We start from the raw sequence: 21,309 nt of genomic DNA on the forward strand, positions 1-21,309 counted from the left end.
CATTCTCATAATTCTTTTCATTTCTTTCATATCAATGGTTATAACCCCTTTCTATTGTTCTCTTTTTTCCTTAAATAAAGCCAATTAGTGTTTTACCACTATTTTTTTATCCTTCAATGAAACTAATTCTTGGATTTATTTTTTAACTCTCTTCTTTAGCTTTGTGTGATTTTGATTTTCTAGCTACTTGTATACAATTAAATGTCATTCTTCCTGGCTTACGGATAAAAACATTTAAGACTATAGATTTGTTCTAAATGTAGCTTCTCATATATGTGAGATTAAATAAATATATTCAAAGTATTAAAACATAAAAGAAGTGATATATATCATTAGGCAAAAATAGAGTATAAAAATTAATATAGGTAGTCATTGAAATAAAATAATTTAATAGATGGATTGAACAATAGACCAGATGCTGCTAAAGAGAGAACTAATAAATTGGAAAATAGATCTGAAGAAGTCATTCAAAAGATAACACAGAGACATAAAGAGATAGACTATATGACAGGGAAGTTAGGAGACATGAAAGATGCAATCACAAATCCAATATACATTAAAAAAAAATTCCAGGAAGGACACAGAGAGAATGGGGACAGACAATTATGGTAGCGATACTAAGAATTGAAAAAAGACATCACAAGGAACACACCAAATCCTGAGTACATGCATAAAACAAGCCCACACTCATTCAAATAGTAGTGAAATTAAGAACATTGAAGGCAAAGAGAATATTAAAAAAACAAACAAACAGGAGAAAATACAGTGGAGGCTAATTTTCATGGGGCTTCTTTGAGGCCTCACTTCTGACTCTAGGAATTCCTTTCCCTTGGTTCTGGGTTGTCTGCTCAGCCTGCCGCATATACCAGAGGCCTAGATAACTTTCTAAATATTTTATAACTCTGGTTTTAATTGTATTTAGGCTCATATACTTTTATACACTTTAAATTTTAATTGCTAAATAGTTATAGTTTGTTGGTCATACTTTTTCTTTTTTTTTAGAAATAAGATCTCGCTCTGTTGTCAGGCTGGAGTGCAGTGGTGTCATCATGGCTTATTGCAGCCTCGAACTCCTGGGCTCAAGGGATCCTCCTGCCTCACCCTCCCAAGTAGCTGGGACTACAGGCATGTGCCACCACACCAAGCTAATTTTTTTATTTTTATTTATTTATTTTTTTTTGTAGAGACAGTGCCTCACTTTGTTGCCCAGCTGGTCTTGAAATTTCAGGCTAAATGATCTTCCCACTTTAGCCTCCCAAAGTGCTGGGAAAACAAGTGTGAACCACCGCACCCAGCCTGTTCATACTTTTAAAAAAAGTAATTTCTAACTTTACTGGCTTATTGTCAGATAAGGCCTGTTTTATTTCTGATTTCTGTGGCTTTCTTTTTGCCATAAACTATGGTAATAAATGGCACCTGACTGTGATAACCACAACCATTTTAACTTTCCTTTAGTCAACCAATCACAGAAGCCAATGGAATATTCTTTACAGTCTAAGACTTATCTCCTCCTATTAAGAGAATTCTACACACTCATTAACAAGTTAGTTCACTCTCACCTGAAATATGGAGGCAACCAAACTCAAAATATATAACATCGTGCTGCTTATTGTCTACCTACACAGTTTCCATAAGTTCCAGCAATATTGCCACTTTCTTCCATTCTCAAAGTGTTATGAGCATCAAAGAGAATTAAGACTTATCACCTGACTTCATTAATGTAACAATGTTTCACCATCCAACTTTATTAGTCAAACTTTTTAAAGCAACAAACAGATTAACAGAACTGAGTTGCTGCTTATATCAGAAAAAAGAGAATAGTGTCAGCTGGGCAAGGGGTGAGTTTTGCAGGGTCCTAGTGACTGAATGATCACTACGGTCTACCTGGAATACTAATCTTTAACTCTCCTTCCCTAGGCCATTTTTCTTTGTGCTCCCCAATATATTCCAAAGTATCCAATGTTAGTAATAATATTTGATTTCTATTGACTTTAGGGATGATAAAGCAACTTTGTCCTATAGCATCCAAAGACAGACTCATTAACTAATAAATTGCATTATAGTTTTCCTTTAGTCTGAATGGCTTATTGAAACAGACTCTACAGTTTAGACATTGTGCTTGCAAAGCTCGTGCTTTATCACTGGAACTCCTAAGATATCAGAACAGGAAGAAACTTGATTGCATCTCTTGCTCCAGTTTCCCAGAGGGGAGCCAATTATAGCAATCTAATTAATCCTCTCTCTGGTTCTTTATACATTTATAGTTCCTTCTTGGTGTTTCCATTGTAGAATATGCATTTAAAATGGGGATAATATATTTTAAATCATTATATAATAGCATATAATGTATTATAAAACTATAAATATATGATATATTTTAAATGTCATAAGATACAATGATGTATCATAAAATATCCTTCTGTTCAAGCAGGAGTTAAAAAATATATCATAAGATATAATAAATATCAAAATGTATACCGTTCTTTTATATTTCCATACATGTGACTCTCTAGTATTCCAGAAATACTCATTTGCCTGAAGATGGTAAATAGGAATGAAAAAGAAAAAGAAAGAAAGTAGTTGATACTCAACTTCTGACTACCAAAAATGGGACTTTTGCGTCATTTTTATGACAATATTCTTAGAAGCCAAGCATTGTAGAGAAAGTAAATAAATTTCTATTTTTTTTAACTCCCTTTAATATATCAAGAACTAGAAGAGGCTGACCTCAGTATCAAGTTCTTGTGGGTAGGGAAAATTCATAGACTTAAGTCATTTCCATACAGGAAAAGGAGAAATACTTTTCTCCTCCCTTCTGGCCTAATAGATGATGAGAAAGAAAAGACAAAAAAGGTAGAAGGAGGTAAATGGTCAGACTCCATCCCTCATGCTCCCCACAGGGACCCCCTCCCCCCATCTTTGACTAACTCCAAGAGCTTTCCCCTCTGCTTCCTATTTTGAACTCTGAAAAGAGGCTCCCACAACATAATCCTGTATCAAAATAAAATGGTAGAAAGGCTTGGCTTATTTATAAGGCCTATGATAGACCTTGAGAGACTCCCTCATCTCTTTCAGTGTATGGAAGGGATCCAGAGGTTTGCATGCCTCAGGGTGCAGATGGGGTTGGGGGTAAGACAGTTGCCTTGAGCCATTGGACCTGAATGAGATTGCTGTGGCAAGGGGTGAGGGGACCTAAGCAAGGATCCTAGTGCTGGAAGGCTGAGCTCAGTTGGCTGAAACTGAGAGAAGTGTGCGATGTGGAATAGAGTCCACGTGGAGCTTGGTGAGCCAGGGAAGACTAATGTGGCCTTACCAACCAAATGAAAAAAGCACACCTTCATTGATAATACCTGCAAAAGGGAGCCTAGGAATTGGTCCCAGCCAAACACCTTGTCCCAGAGGACCTCAAAGTCAGCACAGACTTTTATTCATAGACCTGAGACATCCTCTTCCCAGACTCTGACACTTGAGACTCCCCCATATACAGTAAACCCTCACTTAACGATGCCAATAGGTTCTTGAAAAATGTGACTTTAAGTGAAACAATGTATAACAAAAACCAATTTTACCACAGGCTAATTGATCTAAACAAGAATTAAGTTCCCCCAGCATATTTCTGGTCACAAAAACATTACCAAACTTCTAAAAAAAAAAAGACCAAAGTACTTTTAATTTTAAACATTGAAATAAATGTGAGTTATACATACATTTTTAAGAAAAATTAATACAAGCAAGTAAGATAATTATTTACTCATGTTTTGGTGAATTAAGCAAGTGCTGTTGGTCATGATGATGGTGGGTTAAATTAAGGAATAATGTTTGCAAAGCAAAAATTGTAAAGAGCACCTCCTACCACTGTGAAGTTCAAAAACAAACAATGACAAATGTGACAGGTTCACTGAGCGTTTTTATACCTCATCATTTATTGTGGTGTATTTGTATGATTATCGTAGAGTTTATGAATTTCTACTTGAAAATAATTTGTATTCATTCATTCATTCACTTTCCAACTCACTTATTCCAGTTCATGGTTGTAGGTGGCTGGGCACTCACACATACACTCGCACTCACTCAGACTGGGATAGTTTAGACACACCCATTCACCTAACATGCACACCTTTGGGATGTGGGAGGGAACCAGAGTACCCAGAGAAAACCCACGCAGACTCGGAGAAAATATGCAGACTCCATACAGACGGTGACTGTGGTCAGGAATCAACTTTTTTCTTCACCAACATTGTAATGAAATGATGTTGAATGAAGCAACATTATTCCAGGACCCGCTGTACTAAGATGACACCCTAGAGGAAAGCTAGAAGGGAAAGCAAGCTAAAAGACTCAACATTAACATCCCAAAAGAGACTAAGTTATCTTTGAGAGACTATTCAATCCCCAAGAGTCTGGGATACCAAGCTTTCCCTTTGGCCTTGCTGGATAAAGGGCTGGGAGAATAGGATCAGTTATAGAAATTAAAGAGATTACACTTTTTTTAAGATTTAAGAAATAGAGTGTTCAATTATCAGCCCTCCCATATAAATGATTTTACAAATATCAGTTTGTTTTTCTCTCCTCTTAGACAGTAACCATACTCTGGACAGATGTGATTTTTTTTTTTTTAATCGTCAGAGGTAGTAAGCATACAACACATGTTGAATGAGTGAATGAACATGTATCTAATGCTGAATGGCCTTACGGATTGTTTTAAAAATACACATTCTGCTGGTTAGGCTTCGAGATAAACAGACATGAAAAATGCAATGAAGAAAGACATCTTGTTGAGAAAAAATTCTCGGTGAAGATGCGAATAGTTAGAATCAACAAATACAGACAAATCAAGACTTATGAAGGTCATTGTGTTGAATTCTATTTGACCTGCAATCTCAAATGCCATTAAAAGCAGTATGAGCAACAAAGAATGTTGGAATCTTCATTTCATGGGCTGCTTGACTCAGTATTTATATTTTTTATTTGATCTTCAATAAAGCTCCCTTTGTTCTCATATATGAGTAATGGGTTCAAGGTTTTTATTAGTCCTCTCACTATAGCAGGGTGCAGTAGCTAAAACTCTTCAACTTGTGTAAGTACAGACTAATTTCTCAGTTGAAGCTGTTATCTCCAGAAAAGACATATTTCACCAACGCAATCATAAAGGCAAAATCATGATAACAAGTCTTCCCTTCTGTCCAAGAACAGGAGGCTGGTTCCTGCAAGCTGATGCTGATGACAATATGCATGCCAACATGACGTGGCAAAGGAGTTTTCATTGCAAACAAAGAACTAATACTTTTCAAAAATGGGGTGGGTTTAAAGATAAAGAGAAAAAATAATCTTAGAACAAGCATTCTATGATTTATGGGGTGGCTAAGTATTCATTCTGTAATTCCTTCTTTTCCATTGTTTTACTCAGAAAAACAGTAAGTCTGAATGCTGACTGTATAACCTCCCGCTTTCCTCCAGCCCCAGGAGAAGAAACCAAAGACTAGACACATTCTAAAACATTCAATATTAACCTCATTCTGGGATATGGAACCTTTGATAAGATAAGCAAAGCTATCGATGTTCTCTTGTTCATGATATTCCTATCTTTTCAATTGCCACTGTAGTGCAAAGTGACTCAAGAGGGTCAAGTGAGAATAAAGTCAAGGGAAACAGGGATTCTTGGGACCAAATTTATTCTAAATCTTGCATTTATATAATAGTTTCATACCACTGAATTGGTATTTCTTTAAATCATTAATGCATACCAGCATGAAACACCATCAAGCGAGGTGGATAAGAGCACACCTGATCATCAGAGAGAATTAGGTTCTACTCATGGCTGGGTGACCTCTGGGGAAATTACTTTAGTTTTGTTATCTGTGAAAGGGAATAGTAAAACCTACCTTCTGGGGTTATTGTGTAGACTAAATGATATAATGTATATAAAACACCTACCACGGTGTTTGACACATAGTAAATATTCATTGAATTGTAGCAATTATTACTATTACTACAATTCCTTGGTTATAAAAGTTAGGCCAGTGTAAAAACTGGATAGCTGGGAGAAAACTATCTCGGTCTTATATGTTTCATATGTCTGTGTGCAATGCTATATACTTAGTATATCACTGGACATGCAAAAGCATAGTTAAAAATCCTGCTAAATATTAGAAGGTAATTTGTGAAAATATTTGATGCATGTTAGACCAACTAACATGCTGCTTTAAGCATTTTATTCACATGCTTCTACTCATCCTTATAGAAATCTTCTGTGGCGAATAAATGGTAGATGGATGGCAAAAACTGGACCTCCGATTTCTTGCCTGAGTTATAGTTTCTGTGATACATGTAATATGGGATGTTTTCAGCTTGGGAAGTGATATACGGAAGGAAACAAATTTGTTTTCTTAAATAAATGAAAGGTACCAACTATACTCTTTGTGTCTGGCATTTTTCAGCCAACATTATCTTTGAGAACTGTACTCTTTGTGTCTGGAATTTTTCAGTCAATATTATCCTTGAGATTTATCCATGTTGTTGCATGTACCAGCAGATGGTATTCAATTATATAAATATACCAAAATTTTTTTATTCATAATACTGATGTTGAATATTTGAGTTATCCATGGTTTGGGTCTGTTACAAGTAGTACAGTATTATTATAATTTATGTATGTATGTGTGTGTGTGTGTGTATATATATATATATGTATATATTTCTTGGGGTGCCTGTATGGATACACATCTTTTGGATAATTACTTAAGAACAGGCTATCAGTGTTATAGCATATATTTGACTTTAGTAGATGCTGCCACTCTTCCAAAGCTGCATTCCCCACAGAAGTATAAAGAGTCTGACTTGGTTGTACCAATTTTTCAGCAGTGTATGAGTGTCCCAATGCACAAGAGTAGTGTTCTAATTGTTCTAAATTCCTAAAAGCATTGTGTATTTAATTTAACCATTTTTGTGAATGTATGGTGGTATCTTACTGTGGCTTTAGACTAGATATGTCACTGCATTATTTTCACATAAAGAAGAGCTTTATTTCTTCTTTTATAATATTTAAAAAAAATTTTCTTTCTTGTATTGCCAAGGACCTTCAAATAATGTTGAATAGAAGGCATTAGTAGGCATGCTTGTCTCATTCTGAATCTTGAGGGGAAACTTTGAATATATTACCAGTAGCAAGTATTATGTTTCAGTAAGTTTTTCATAAATGCTATTTGTGAAATTGAGGAAATTGCTTTTTATTCCTAATTTTTAAAGGCTTTTTTAAAACTATGAATGTGGAATTTTATCAAATGCTTTTTCTTCATCATTTGAGATAAACATACAACTTTTTTCCATTAAAGTGGTGAGTCACATTGATTGATTTTTGAATATTAAACCAACCTTGCATTCCTGGAATAAGCTCAACTTGATTGTGAAGTATTATGCTTTTTTGTATATCACTTGATTTGATTTACTAATACTTTATATAACTATTTTATGTGTTTAATTATGAAGATTGACCTGTAACTTTTCTTTATCTGTCATTTTCTTTTGTTGTAATGTCCCATTTTGGTTTTGTTGTCAGAATTATGCTAGCCTCAAAAAACAAGTTGAGAAGTGTTCCTTCTTTCTTTATTCTTCAGAAGGGTTTAATAACAGCTATTATTTCTTCTTTAAATTATTTGAAGAATTGAACCTTGATGCCATCTGAGCTTGAAGATCTCTTAGCAAGGAGGATTACACATTCAATTTCTTTAAAAGATATAAATTTGCTCATATTTTCCAGTTGTTCTTGTGTTAATTTTGATAAGTTGCATTTTTTTCCTAGGACTCTGTCCATTTCTTCCAAACTTACAAATTTAGTGGCATAAAAATATTCATAATTTCTCTACTAAGATTTATTTCATATTTAGAGATCTGTATTGATGCCCCCTGTCTAAAAATCTCAATATTGATAATTTGTTATTTTTCTCTTTTATTCTTTCTCAGACTTGCAAAAAAAGTATTGATTTTCTTGGTCTATTCATAGTATCTGCTTTTAGCTTTGTGGATTTTCTCCATTGTACCTTCATTTTCTATTTTATTAATTTCAACTCTTATCTTTATTGTTTCCTTCTTCTTTCTCAGTGTTTCATCTACAGGTTTTTTTAATGTTTTTTGAAATAGATGCTTGGATCACAAGTTTTTAGTCTTTTTTTCCCCTAATATACCCTAATACTATAAAATTCTTATTAAGAATACTCTTAGCTGCATTCTATATGTTGGATGTGTAGGATTTTCATTGCCATTTAGCCTAAAATGTTTCTAATTTCCATTTTAATTTCTTCCTTTAATCAATGGTTTATGGAATAGACTAGCTTAATTTCCAAGCATTCCGAAATTCTGGTTATCTCTTTATTGATTTATAGCTTAATTCTACTTAAATTCTAGCTTGATCACTTAATTGACTAATTTTAATACTTTGAATAATTTCAAAACTTGTTTAATGGCTCTAAATATTTTCTGTCTTAGTTTGTTTTCTGTCGCTATAACTGAATACCTGAGACTGGGTAATTTACCAAGAAAATAAGTTTATTTCTTACAATTCTGGAGGTTGGGAAGTCCAAGGTCTAGGGGCCAAATTGGGTGAGAGCCTTCTTATTGGTGGGGACTCCCTGCAGAGGCCAAGGTGGCTCAGGGCATCACATGGTGTGGGGGCTAGTGAGAGGTGCCAAACTGGCTTTTATAACAGCCTCCTAACTAACCCATTCTCTCAATAACCTATTAATCCATTAATACATGAATGGATTAATCCATTCACAGGGGCAGATCCTTCATGACCCAATCACCTTTTAAAGTCCCCACCTCTTAATACTATAGTTACATTGAGGATTAAGTTTCAACATGAGTTTTAATGGGGACAAACATTTAAACCATAGCACATATAGTTGTTAACATTTTGGTCAATGTTACATATGTGCTTAGAAAAGAATACATAATCTATCATTATTGTCTCCAGTGTTCTATATATGTCAATTAGGCCAAATACTTTTCAGATCTCCTCTGTTTATAATAATTTTTTTGTTTTCTTTTTCTGTCTGTTATAGAGAAAAACATACTAAATCTCCACTATGATTGTAATTATGTATATTTCTGCTCTTGGTTCTTCAAATTTCTGAAATTTATTTTTGGAAGCTACATTTACGGATGATATGTTAATAGGTTTAAATCATTACGTTTTTCTGTAACATTCATTTCATTTGTTCTTATTAAATATCCTTCTTCATCTCTAAAAATGCTTCTTTTAAGCTTATCTTGTCTGATACTAATATCTTTTTGCTAATGTTTACTCAAAAAGTCCTTTTCATTTGTTTGCTTTCAACTTTTCTTTTTCTTTATATTTAAGGAGTGTCCCTTATAGCAACCTAGAGAAGCATGATGTCTCTTGTCTGTTAATTGGTGTGGTTAGACCATAAGATATTATTATTATTTTTATAGTGAATATTCATTCAGAGTTAACTAGATATTTGCCATTTATTTTTCATTTTATCCCTCACTAAATTTCTGTATAGACTCGTTTAGAAACTGTATTTAGTGTAAGTTTGCTGACACCAAATTATGTCATTTTACTTTGCCTAGAACTATGTTCATTTTGTTTTAACAAAGGTATTCTCACTAGTTATAGAATTTCAGGAGGGCAGTTATTTTTCCTTAGCATTTTGAAGATGGCATCCTATTGTCTCTGGCTTTTGTTGTTTCAATTGAGCAGTCAACCCAAAGTCTTATGTTTGCTATTTTGAAGGCGATATATCTTATTCCTCCAGCTCTTCTAAAAGTTTTTCTTGTTTTTGTTTGTATTTTGTTTGTTTGCATCTCACCAATCTTACTATGATATGTTTAGGTATCATTTTCTCTTCTTTGTATTCATTAAGATTCTTGTTTATAGTGACTTGATGCCTTTTATCATCTTTGTACAAATTTTAATCCAATCCAATTTCTTTAAATTTGCCCCTCTTCTCTATTTCTTCTTCTTCTAAAATTCAAATTACACGGATGTTAGAGCTTATCTATGTGTCTATACCTTATCATAAATGTCTCATATGTCTCTTCTGCCTTTTTCTGTATTTCCCATTATTTTTGCTCTCCATGCTTCAGTTTGAATATTTTCTTCTGACTTATTTATTTTCCAGGTCACTAATTCTCTCTTGAGCTGTGTCAAATATCAAATTGAACCCATCTATTTAGTTCTTAAGTTCAGTTTTTGTGCTTTTTAGCTGTAGAAATGTCATTTGATTCTTATAGTTACACTTTTTCTGGTGAAATTTCTTATCACTTATTACTTTGATTATATTAATAATAGCTATTGTTAAGTCCATTCTTCTACCTCCAAAATCTGGGCCACCTATTGCTGTTATGTATTGTTTCCTTTGGTCTTGTTTTTTTAAATGTGCATGATTTGTTTGTGTGTGTGTGTATGTGTGTGTGTGTGTGCATTTTGTTGTTGTTGTTTTGTCATTTTAATCAAATGCCCGACATTTTGTATGAAATTATAGTGACTCTGGATACTATATTCCTCCAGAGAGGATTCAACCTATCTTTAAAGGCAAGAAAGAGGCAGATCAGCTCAATCCAATATGAGACTGAACTCGGTCTTTACAAGGCTCAGTCTGTGTATAATTTGTATTTTTAGGGTGCAGCTTTCTAGGACTTTTAACAGAGAGCCTGAAGTGTTTCTTATGTATTCTCCTCTTTGGTAGATTATGAATTTTAATTTTGGTCTTCTTGGCACTACCAAGTTTCCAAAATCTCAGATTTGCCTTTTATCTACTCTGTGCTCTGCTTCTTAGCCTTTGCCTTGTGCAGCTTAATTGGGAAATACCTTGAGGGGCAGACTGATGTGAATGTTGGTCTCATTTGCCTCAGCTTCCCTTCTCTATAAAATCTCAACAATCCCAAACTCCAATTTCTCTTCCTACAAGGCCATACAATGGTATAAATCTCTGCTGGACTCTCTTTTTCTTAACAAGCACTTTCTTCTTTTTAAATCTCTTGTTCTAACCCAAAGCAATGCAGATAACCCAAGGATCAAAGGAGGAATTTAAAAAGTTTGGTTTACCTCAGAGTGTCTTTCTCTGGAATATGGTTGTTCAAGTCTTGGCTGCTTTGGTAGCTCTCTGATATTTTGAGTGAAGAGGATATAAATATTTCAGGTTTTCTTGTTGCTTTTCAAAGAAGCATTGCTTGTCTGCTATAAGCTACTACATCATAGCCAAAAGTGGAAATTCTGAAATAACTTTCATTATTTACTATTTGCAAGGCACTATGTTAAATCTTACTTGTTATTTTACATTTTTTTCAGAAGTACTGTAAGCTTCTGAGGCTCAGAGGAGCTAAATAACTTGCTCAAAGTTGCTTTTAAGAGACAGAAGCAAAGAATAAACCTTTAAGGCCTCTAAAGCCTCTAGTCTTTCCCTCATATTAGGCTCAAAGTGGGATATAATAGATAATCTGATAATGGGTAAAGATTAGTGGTGAACTCCTACTTTATGTCATTTGGTCCAAAATAGAATATAAATGTAGATATCTGAGATCCAGTGTAATCGTTTTTAATGGAGACTGAGATACCCAACAGTAATGAATATTACAGTGATCACAAAATCTCACTCTTCAAAATTTGAAGGAAATAATTCAGACTTCTGGCTTAAAGGAGCAGAACGCACTCAAAAGAACAAGTCTGGGAAGAGGAAAGGATAAAAGGATAAATAGAAAAGGAAGTTTTGGGTTTTATTTTGTTTTGTTTTGTTTTTTCAGTGTGTGTGTTGGGAAGAGGTGGTTCTGGTACTTTATATGCCGAGCTAGGCACCAGGCTCACAAACGGCAAAAGTATATATTGTATAAAAGAAGTGAATAGTGACTTCACAAAGTGTAGAAGTAATAGGTGTATGATCTGCAAAATGTTGAAATAGCACATTATTTCAAACTTTTTAAAAATTAGGTTTCTCAATTCTGCTATGTAAATCCTTCCTTCTTATCTGTGGTGATGAAACATGGGACAAGAATGTCAGGAAAAGATGACAACTGGAGATAATGACAACTGCAACCAAGTCTATATACAGCCATGCCTTTTACATTAAGCTCTTCACATATACATTATCTCAGAGCTTCGCTTTGAGACAGGCAAGAAAAAAAAAGTCTGTGAAATTTTGTTACCACTATTTACTGTACAACAAAACTTGAAATAAGGTATTTAATAGATATGGGTGTGTTTAACAGAATAAAAACAGAAAAAAAGGAGGGTAAAATACATACCTAACCTTGGATGTTTATCTATCAGCTAGCATTATAGGAAAGGAGAAAACTGGGAGGAAAAAAAAAGAGAAGCCTGTTTAGAACATTAGAGATTTATAGGAGGATTCAGGGGAGGAGAGCAGATGGAGAAGTAGGCTGTGCCTGGCTCCAGATTCATGGGAGCATCAAGCCAAGGAAGGTTATCCAAAGTGGCACACCCACTGGGTGTGCTATAAATAAGCACCAAAGTCAGCTGAAGGACCTTATGGGTTTCAAATCAGCCAAACTGAATCCCAAGCATTTTGTACCTGTCCTGTAAGATGCCACCTCACTTCTGCCTGGCCTAGAAACAGAGCTCCAAGTACCAAAGGTTGGGAAGCTTTCAGAAACACCAACCCAGCCTGGAAACTCAGCTTAGATGTCTTATGCAGGGCCAAGAATTCAGTGAGCATGCAGGTTCTTGAATTCTCAGACTGAGACACAAAAAATCCACCAGGCATGAGCTCTTCCTGCAAAGGATTGAGAAAGAAGCAGTGGTTTTCCTGGCAGCTCTGTGTGCTGCTGCTTGCCTAGAACCATTCCCAGTTTTAAGCACCTTAGTTACACACATATGCCTATCATTAAAGGATTTTTCTAAAATAGGGAGATAGCAAAAATTGAGCCTCCTGTGATTCTGTGCAACCCAGAAGAACTTGTACGGTGCAGAAGAATCTGGGCATAAGGGAAAGAGCAGAGGAAGAGAACTAACATTTATTAAATATTGACTATGGTAAGGCACTTTCTCTTTGTTTTATTTTTTCTTAATCCTCACAACATTCATTTGTGGTACACCTGAATCTGCCTGGTGAATAAGACTTGGGTTTCTCAGGACAGAGAAGGTATGGCAGCTGTACACTCATATTTGGCCTGAAGGCATTTGGCAAGGCACTTTGACTACTAATTGTTGTTATGTTTATATAATATGACCACACTATAACATCGTACCTACATGCTCACATGTAGCGTTGCCTATGCACCTGTTCCAGTATTACTTAATCTTCCATTCCCGTTTCACAAGCACTTATTGACTCTTTTATAACAGAATCAATGTTAGCTAAATAAAATAGGCAGACCTTAGTGATTAACTGAATAAGCTGAAGGTGGTGTCAGAGATGGAGAAATTTGGGATAACTTCTAGGTTTCTTCCTGCAGAAAGAGAGGAAGTATGGGAAGAAGATAGTAAGTTCAGTTTGGGATGCTCTAAGTTTAAGTGTCTTCAATGAATGTGCATATGCAGCAAAGAGATAGCGATCTCTTTTTGTTTGTTTGTTTCAGGACTTACTATGCACTAAAACTGTAGTAAATGGATTGCATGCATTCTCATTTAATTCTTACAAATATATGTAGTGAGTGCTATGATTAGCCTTATTTGAAAAGTAGGTAACTGAAGCTAAAAGAGGTAACTTGCCCAGCTTGCCCAATGTGATACTGAGTAGGTTGATGAGCTAAGTTTTACATTTTAGACTCATTGACCATAAACTGGTAGTTAATTGCTGTGGTTTGTGTTATGGGGTGGATCCCTCAAGAATGGCTCAGTGCCTGCACTCACAAGGCTGGATTAGTTCTGGTGGGAATGGATTAGTTCCCGATAAAATAGGGTGTTACAAAAACTAGATGTCCCTTAGGTTTCCCTCTCTTTGCATGAGTCTGTGTCCCCTTTGAACTTCTCTGCCATGTTGTGATACTGCATGAAAACCCTAGCAAGCAGCCAAGGCCGTGCCATTGAACTGCAAAACCCTGAGCTAAAAAAAAAACCTCTTTTCTTTATAAATTACCCAATATTAGGTATCCTTTTATAGCAACACAAAACAGACTAAGCCATGAAACAGACTAAGATATAACACATGAGTTGCTCTAAGAACAACCTAGTTATTGTGAAGGACAGTGAGAATTAAGGACAGAACTCTGGAGCATATCAATATGTAAGGAGTGAGTGGAGGAAAAGGAATACTCTATGAAGACCAAAAGAAGTTATCAGAGAAAACAGAGGACCAGGAGAAAAAAATTCAAAAGGAGGATGCTCAGCACTATCAATCACAGCAAAAGCATTTAACAAAATAAGGCCTGAGGAATACTTACTGTATTCGAGAATGCAAAGGTCACTGGTGTCTTTAGCTAAAGACCTCAGTGGTGTAAGTAAAGTTAGTGTCCAGTGCTCTGAGGAGCAGATGGGCCTATGAGAAACTATACTAGGTCTGCACTGAATATGTTGGGGCCCCCAGCCTATAAAGAGTAGATCCTGTACCAGCTCACTACTTGAAATGTGTTTTTATCCCTACTTCCTTTGATTATTGCAATATTTCAAATTAAGTCAGTGGAGATATTGGATGGAGGTGGAGGTGGGTGGAAAGCATTCATCCATGCATAGAAGAAATGCTCCTGAAATGCCACTTATGATTTCAAGAACCAGAATTAGAAGGGCAAAGTTTTGGCATAAAGTCTCCTTCCAAAACCATTAAATAAGGGAACCCTGCAGAATCCATCTTGCATTTCACTCTTTCTCCCTGTATCATTGTTAATGAATATATACTAGATTGTCAACCATGAGCAGGAAAGAATTTCTACCCTCACGGCATGTTATTTGCATGAGGGTGGCATTGTCTTATTCATGTGTCATGGAACCTGTGACCCGTCATGTGTAATTATCATGTCAGCTTATTAGCATGTCAGGGAGTGCAACTTCTGGCTTCCACCTTAGAGGGGATATTGCTTAGAGTGGGGGACATTCTGCTAGCCAGATGAGGCAGCGTTCTGCCAGCTTCCAGTGCCGGGGAAACCCTGGACAGTAATCAATACCAAACCTAGCTATTAATAGGACCACCCAAGGGCACATGGCTGGGAATCAAATCTCCTTCATACCTTGGTCTGATCTCTTGGCATGTTTCCTTGCTAGACCCAGCTTTGCTCCCACTTGCTAGGGGAGTAATCCAAAAATAAGAGTTATTTTAAAGGGAGTAGGGCAGAAAGAATGGTTGGAAAGCCACTCTCAGATGCTGGAAGGGTCATAAGGAAGAGGGTTCTGGTTAGTTACATCATCCAGGGCTTCGAACGTTAATAAATACTGATTGATGGATGAAAATCTAAGCTAAAGCCAAGGAAAGGCCTACATATGTTCAGAGATTTTAAGTTGGAAATGCTCTTTTTCCACCCCCTTCCCCAAAGTGACATGGGGAAAGCAAAGTAGTGATTAAGGAACTACAGGGGCAACAGCAGGCTGTTCTCCTCTGGGGCCTTCTAAGTTCCCAGACTGAGCCTGCAGCCTGCTTGGGAGATGAGTGTGTGTTCTCAGCCTCAGCTTCTTCAAGTCTCCTCTCCTGACATCTTTCTGCCAGATGGTCTCTCTTGAATTTTCGAGGTGTTTGGCCCTCCTGGTTCCTGCAACCTGAGCCAGAGAACTTTAGTCTACCAGATTACCCCTTGCTCCACCTATCTAGTGAACAGGCCCTGGAACCTGGACTCGGAGAACAAGCTAGGCTCAGGGACCCTTTGTGCATGGGAAGGAGCTCCAGTCCGCCTCTGGGTGCCTTGGGTAGAGCATCGGCGCTGGCTCCGAGGGTTCTGGGAGCACCTTCTCCAGCCTGAGCATGCTTTTTGCCTTTTGTCGTTTAGGGGGTGAACGCGCTCTCTGCTCTGTCTTAAATTTTCCCATAGGGGTATCCTGATGTTTTAAAATTACAATCCAGACTCTCAACAAATTACAAATGTTGTGTGTAAACATAATCAGAGTGTGGATCCAATCCATTTGTAATTGTTAATAGGCAAAACAGGGAAAAGAAAACCCACAAGACCTAAACAAGAAAAAAAAAAAATTCTGTAGGGCGTTTGCCTGAATGATTTGCTTCCTAGGGGACTCCCCCAACATGGCCCAGGATGATGTTGGGGCGGGAGGACGCCAGGGCTTGGTCCCTGCAGCTCAGGCCTACAGGATTTCCCGGCAAAGAGCTGCCTCCTCGAGTGGTGAAGAGTTCCTCAAGCCTTTCTGAGCTCCCGGGACATCCGTGGGATTCCGATGAAACCGCGCCAGGACCGCGGGAGAGGGCCAGCTGCCTGCCTGGCCCTCATCAGGGATGGCGACGCCGGCTCCTCCCTTTCCCTGAGCACCCTGGTACTCTGCCCCTGAGTTCTAGTTACAAGAACTTGGAGGACACTCCGTGACACACAGTCTTCAACCTCCAACCCTCATTCCTAGAACCCGGCTCCTGGGCCTCAGGCCTCCAGGGCGGCGGCTACAGCGGCGCTGCCGAGGCGGGACAAGTTGGCACAGTCAGCCAGTATTCGAGCTTAGTCCGAGAGACATTTGGATTGCACATAGAAACTTATATTATATATGTATAATATATACCTTTTATATATGTATTTAGTCGATAAATGTTTAGCAAATGTGTCGGGGGTTTTGTTGGCACCGTTAACATCCTAGTTGGTACTGGTAGGATTGGTTGGTATTAACACGAATGACAAGTGGGTGATTTTCAAGAAGCGCCTGATCCCCCTGGAGAACACGGCCGAATTTAAGTGGAGAGGTCTGACCATGATTCCAGAAGCCCGTGCATGTGCACTGTCTTCCCTGTCGCTACTCCTTGGTCACCAACCATGCTGACGGGTCACCGGGACTAGGCAACTTTCTCCGAAGGGAGAGCTCCCTCCAGCTGACCGAGGTAGCTGGATCTTCAGGGGAAATGGCTTGTCTCCGGGATGCCAGAAGCCCCCAAATCCCTATTCAGACCTTTGTCACAAAGACTAATGCGGTCTGTGTCGGGGACAAAAAGCAACGTTAAGAACACAACTGAGTAAATGAGAATGGGGAATGAGAAAGGAGGGAGTGGCGAGGAGCTGTTTCAGTTCTGGGGAGGTTTCGGGAAGGCTGATGCGCTGAAGGGACAAACAGCTGCGACGGGGTAGGGAGGGGAGAAACGGCCCCGCGGGCCTTTCACCTAGGCACGTCGAGCAGGACGCAGGGTGGAAGCCTCTGCGCGATGAAGTCGCGTCCACTCCAGCAGATGGCAAGAGCACGCGCGGCGCTCAGCTTAGGCTCTCGGAGGCAGAGGAGCTGGAAATTCCGACGGAAGGCACCCCCCATACACGCTCGCGCTCTGAGCTGCCCACCCGGTGCGCGCCCGCCCCCCACGCGCGCCCGGCTCGCCCTGGCTGGGCGCGGACAGATGTTTACTGCTTAGAGCGTGCACCGCCGGCGAGACGGAGCGCGACCGGCGCTGGCGGGACTCTGAGCTCCCGGTCGGAGGTTCCAGCGGCCCAGGGGGAGGCCGAGGAGGACGAAGGGGTGGAAAGAGGAGGGGGAAGTGGGTGGACTAATGATGAAAAAGTCTCCTCCATCCCGGCTCCTTAATTAAATGCATGGAAAGAACCGAGGCGAGCACATCTGGTTTCAATCTGCAGCCCTTTGATGGCATCAAATGTTCTTTTCCCAGATCAGGGCTGGAAGTTCTGGGCTAACTATGGCCGTTTGGAGCCCAGAAACCATTTACACACACACGGACCCTTCTTTCTCTGCAGTCGAGCCTCTCGGCTATAAGAGAGAGGAAAAAAAGAAAGTCTAACAATCAAGAGCATGAGGGAGTACGTATGTATGTGTGTGTGCGTGCGCGCGTGTGTGTTTAAAGAACATAAAACGCCACAAATAAGCACTTAATATTTTACTTACTCGTCATATAGTAACTCATTTCTAATGAGACTATTAAAGCTGTTACCGGATTCCAACAGGTCATGAAAAAAACCGCTCAGCACCTCCCTGTCCCCTGTCAAGTTAGGGCTCAGCAGACAGACGACAGAACTTTATCCGTAGACTTAGGTGGGGTCCTCCGCTCCCTCTGTCCTTCCCCCACCGCACCCAGGCTGGATCCAGAAGGCGGCTCCGCTTATAAGCCTCCCCCTGCGCTCCCTCTACGAGTGCTGGTGTCTGCTCAGAATCCGGGCAGCGGGACTCTCCGGGTGTAGCGTTGTCGCCGGGGCAAACGACCTTGGCTGCACCGTAGAGGTTACTAATTGGCAGGGTGGGAGTGGGGGACGATTATGATATACTCAAGTCCTTTCCTCCAGCTTAATAAATATGTAAATTTTCTATTGCCTTAGCCTGGAGCTTCCTAAAAGAGGGGAAAGCCTCGAATGGATTCGGTGCTTTCTAGATCCCCAACCTGCCCTTAATCCGCGGGAGAAGCCTCCCATTATTATCCCTCTTGTTATTTTATTACATTATTTATTAGGCTGTCTCTACAGAGCCAAACGTAGCCTTAATATGCTTTCTCTCTCGTTCGTTCTCTCGCAGACGCTCCCTCCACTCTCCCCAAAACTGTTCGAACAGCAGGAAACGTTAAAGGGGTGGGGGAGTAAGCAGAAGGAGAAGAAAATTTGATTGTGATAGCTGTGGATTTTTTCCAACAAGTTTCCCCGCAGCTGTTATCAAAACATGCAAATGAGATTTTACAACAGGATCTTAAACAAATCTGGAGGAGTTAATGCCGAAGCAAAATAATCAGCCCGTTTGAAGTGACTGTGGGCTTCAGTTTGTCTTTTCTCCCCTTGATACTATTGCACGGGAATGATAATTAGACCTTTACTTTAAAAATCCAAAGGGGCTCTCTTGCTCTCTTCCCTCCCTCTTTTTCTCCCTCCTCCCTCTCTCCTTCTCTTGCTCCCTCCCTCTCCCTTTCTCTCTAGCTCTGATGTTGGCAAAGGGGGTTTTCTTAATCAGACTGTTTTTTTGGTCCGCGGGAAAGGAGGAAGAAGGAGATTGTGATGGAGAAAGGGGGTCTGTAAAACGTCAGGCACGGCACAAAGGCTTTGCCACGTAATTACAGGCTCCTATTAAGTCGAGATCTGCCCTCCCAGGGGTCTCCAATTTTCTTGTATTCCCTACAAAGCCTCCTCTGCATGCCAGTTTGTGCCTTTTGAAGTGCCAGAGAGCTTCTTGATCCAACTGAGAAGGAAAAAGGAGCTCAGCAAGAAGAGGGGGAGAGAGAGAAGGGAAAGGGGGGAACCCGCCACCACCCTCCTTTGGACTCTTGAAGCTCTATTTTTTTATTTTTTAATTTTTTTTTACTCCTTACGAAAAGTAAAGTGAGAATCCTGCTCTCTAATACATCTGCAAGACATCACCCTCTCCTCCTGAAACTTTAGTCACTCCTGAGAATCCACAGGAGTGCAGAGAGGGGGGAACACGTTTTCTTGAAGATGTTTTAAAGCTGGAACAAGCCTTCTTCTGTTGGTGCTTGAACTCTTGCCTGGGAATAACTTTTTTAACCTTTAAAAAAAACCCACTTTGATTCTTCTCTCCCACCCCTTCTTCTCTCTTCTTCTGTTTGCCTAACTCCCCCGCCCTGCTGGCCTCCCCTTTCCTCTCTCTCCCTTATTATTATTTTTAGTGTGTGCGTGTGGACGCTTTTGGAGAGTTGGAAGGGATTTTTTTTTTCTCCTGCGTTGAACATAGGCTGACTTTTTAATTTTATTTTTTGGTGTGGATTATCTCTTTGGACCGCGCCGGACTTGGCCTCAGGAAAGCAACCAAGGCTGTGGAAGGCGGCTGGTGCAGAACGCTTTGCTCTGCAGAAGGGGGTCCCCCGCCCTCCTTTCCACTTTTTTTTTTTTTTTTGGCCTTCCTCTCCTTCCCTCCCTCTTCCTCCCTCCCTTTCTTTCTCTCTCTCTCTCTCTCTCTCTCTCTCCACTCCCCCCTCTTTCTTCCCCACTCGGCTTCTCTCCCCCCTCGCGCCCACAGCGTTTGGTGTTGATTCGAGCGGGAAGAGGGGGGTGGGTGGGATCGGAGGGGGAGACCATGACCTCCAGCTACGGGCACGTTCTGGAGCGGCAACCGGCGCTGGGCGGCCGCTTGGACAGCCCCGGCAACCTCGACACCCTGCAGGCGAAAAAGAACTTCTCCGTCAGTCACCTGCTAGACCTGGAGGAAGCCGGGGACATGGTGGCGGCACAGGCGGACGAGAGCGTGGGCGAAGCGGGCCGGAGCCTGCTGGAGTCGCCGGGACTCACTAGCGGCAGTGACACCCCACAGCAGGACAGTGAGTGAGGGGTGCATGCCCGCGGGTGTGTGCCCAGGACAGAGGGTGGGGACCGGTGCAGGGCGGCGGGAACTCGACCAGGGCCAGGGAAGAAGGTCGCGGGGAGTAGGAGAGGTGGCGGCAGTCGCCGAAGGAAGGGCTGGTCACAGAGAGGGGAAAAGAGTAAGAAAAGGAGGGCCTGGACGAACGCAGAGCCGAGAGGCTCCGAGGCCCTGCGGTTGGGAGCAGAAACTGCCCACTGCAGACTCTAGCTTACCGATACCCGGCTCGGACTCCGTTTCGGTCCCCGGCGAGAGCGAATGCCTGATCATTTGGCAGGCGGGGCGACCAGGCCCGGCTGGGAAAAGGTCCTGGTAGGGCGCAAACTCGGGGAGCTAGCCCTGTTTGAGAAAGCGGCGGGTTAATGATGCTGAGTCGGGTACGGAGGGCTTTTCTCGGGAAGCGCGTGTCGGCTGGGGAGAGGGCGGCGCGCACAGAGAGCAGGACCGGCGCTGCTCCGGCTGCACACTCCGTGCAGGCACCAAAAGTCCAGCGTGCCCCGGAGGCCTCGAGGGTACGCCCAGCCCGAGCTGCCAGAGCTGCTCTCTGCCCCCTGCTGTCGCCTCCACCGCAAATGGGCTTGAGACCCCAGCAGAATCAAAAGCCCTGGTCGATTTCGGCAAATTCAGACCAAGAGAAAGGAATGTCTTCTAGGGGTGAAACCCGAGATCTTGCCCCCGCATGATCCCGCACAAAGTTGCATCCCGGAAGCGCAGGCTTCAATATCGAGGCCGATGTCACATTTGAGGAGCTCTCACTATTGGCCCCTAAACCTCCACAAAAGTCCACGCTGTCTCCCTTCCTCCTCAACGACAGATTTCGCGCCCCACGAAAATCTTGCCTCGAGTTATTAACCGTGCCTTCAAACCTGACTGCAAGTGTATCCCTACGTTCCCCAGTCTGTGACAGACCTGTCACCTGGCTCACACCAGGTGACATGGGGCAGGATACACACAGATATTCCCTCTTC

The 21,309-nt window shown here is 40.6% G+C and overlaps 1 protein-coding gene across 2 annotated transcripts in view; it reads left to right on the top strand.

Moving 5' to 3' along the window:
* Positions 1-19,971: 19,971 nt before the first annotated feature.
* Positions 19,972-21,309, top strand: part of PRRX1 (paired related homeobox 1) — a 74,929-nt gene continuing 73,591 nt past the window's right edge. For both annotated transcript variants that reach the window (XM_069478329.1, XM_069478328.1), the window contains exon 1: positions 19,972-20,300. In XM_069478329.1, the coding sequence (XP_069334430.1) occupies positions 20,060-20,300 (241 nt within the window). In that variant the 5' untranslated portion in view covers positions 19,972-20,059. The remainder of the gene's footprint in view (positions 20,301-21,309) is intronic.

This window comes from Eulemur rufifrons, chromosome 8 (assembly GCF_041146395.1).
Source record: "Eulemur rufifrons isolate Redbay chromosome 8, OSU_ERuf_1, whole genome shotgun sequence".
NCBI classification, from domain to species: Eukaryota; Metazoa; Chordata; class Mammalia; order Primates; family Lemuridae; genus Eulemur; species Eulemur rufifrons.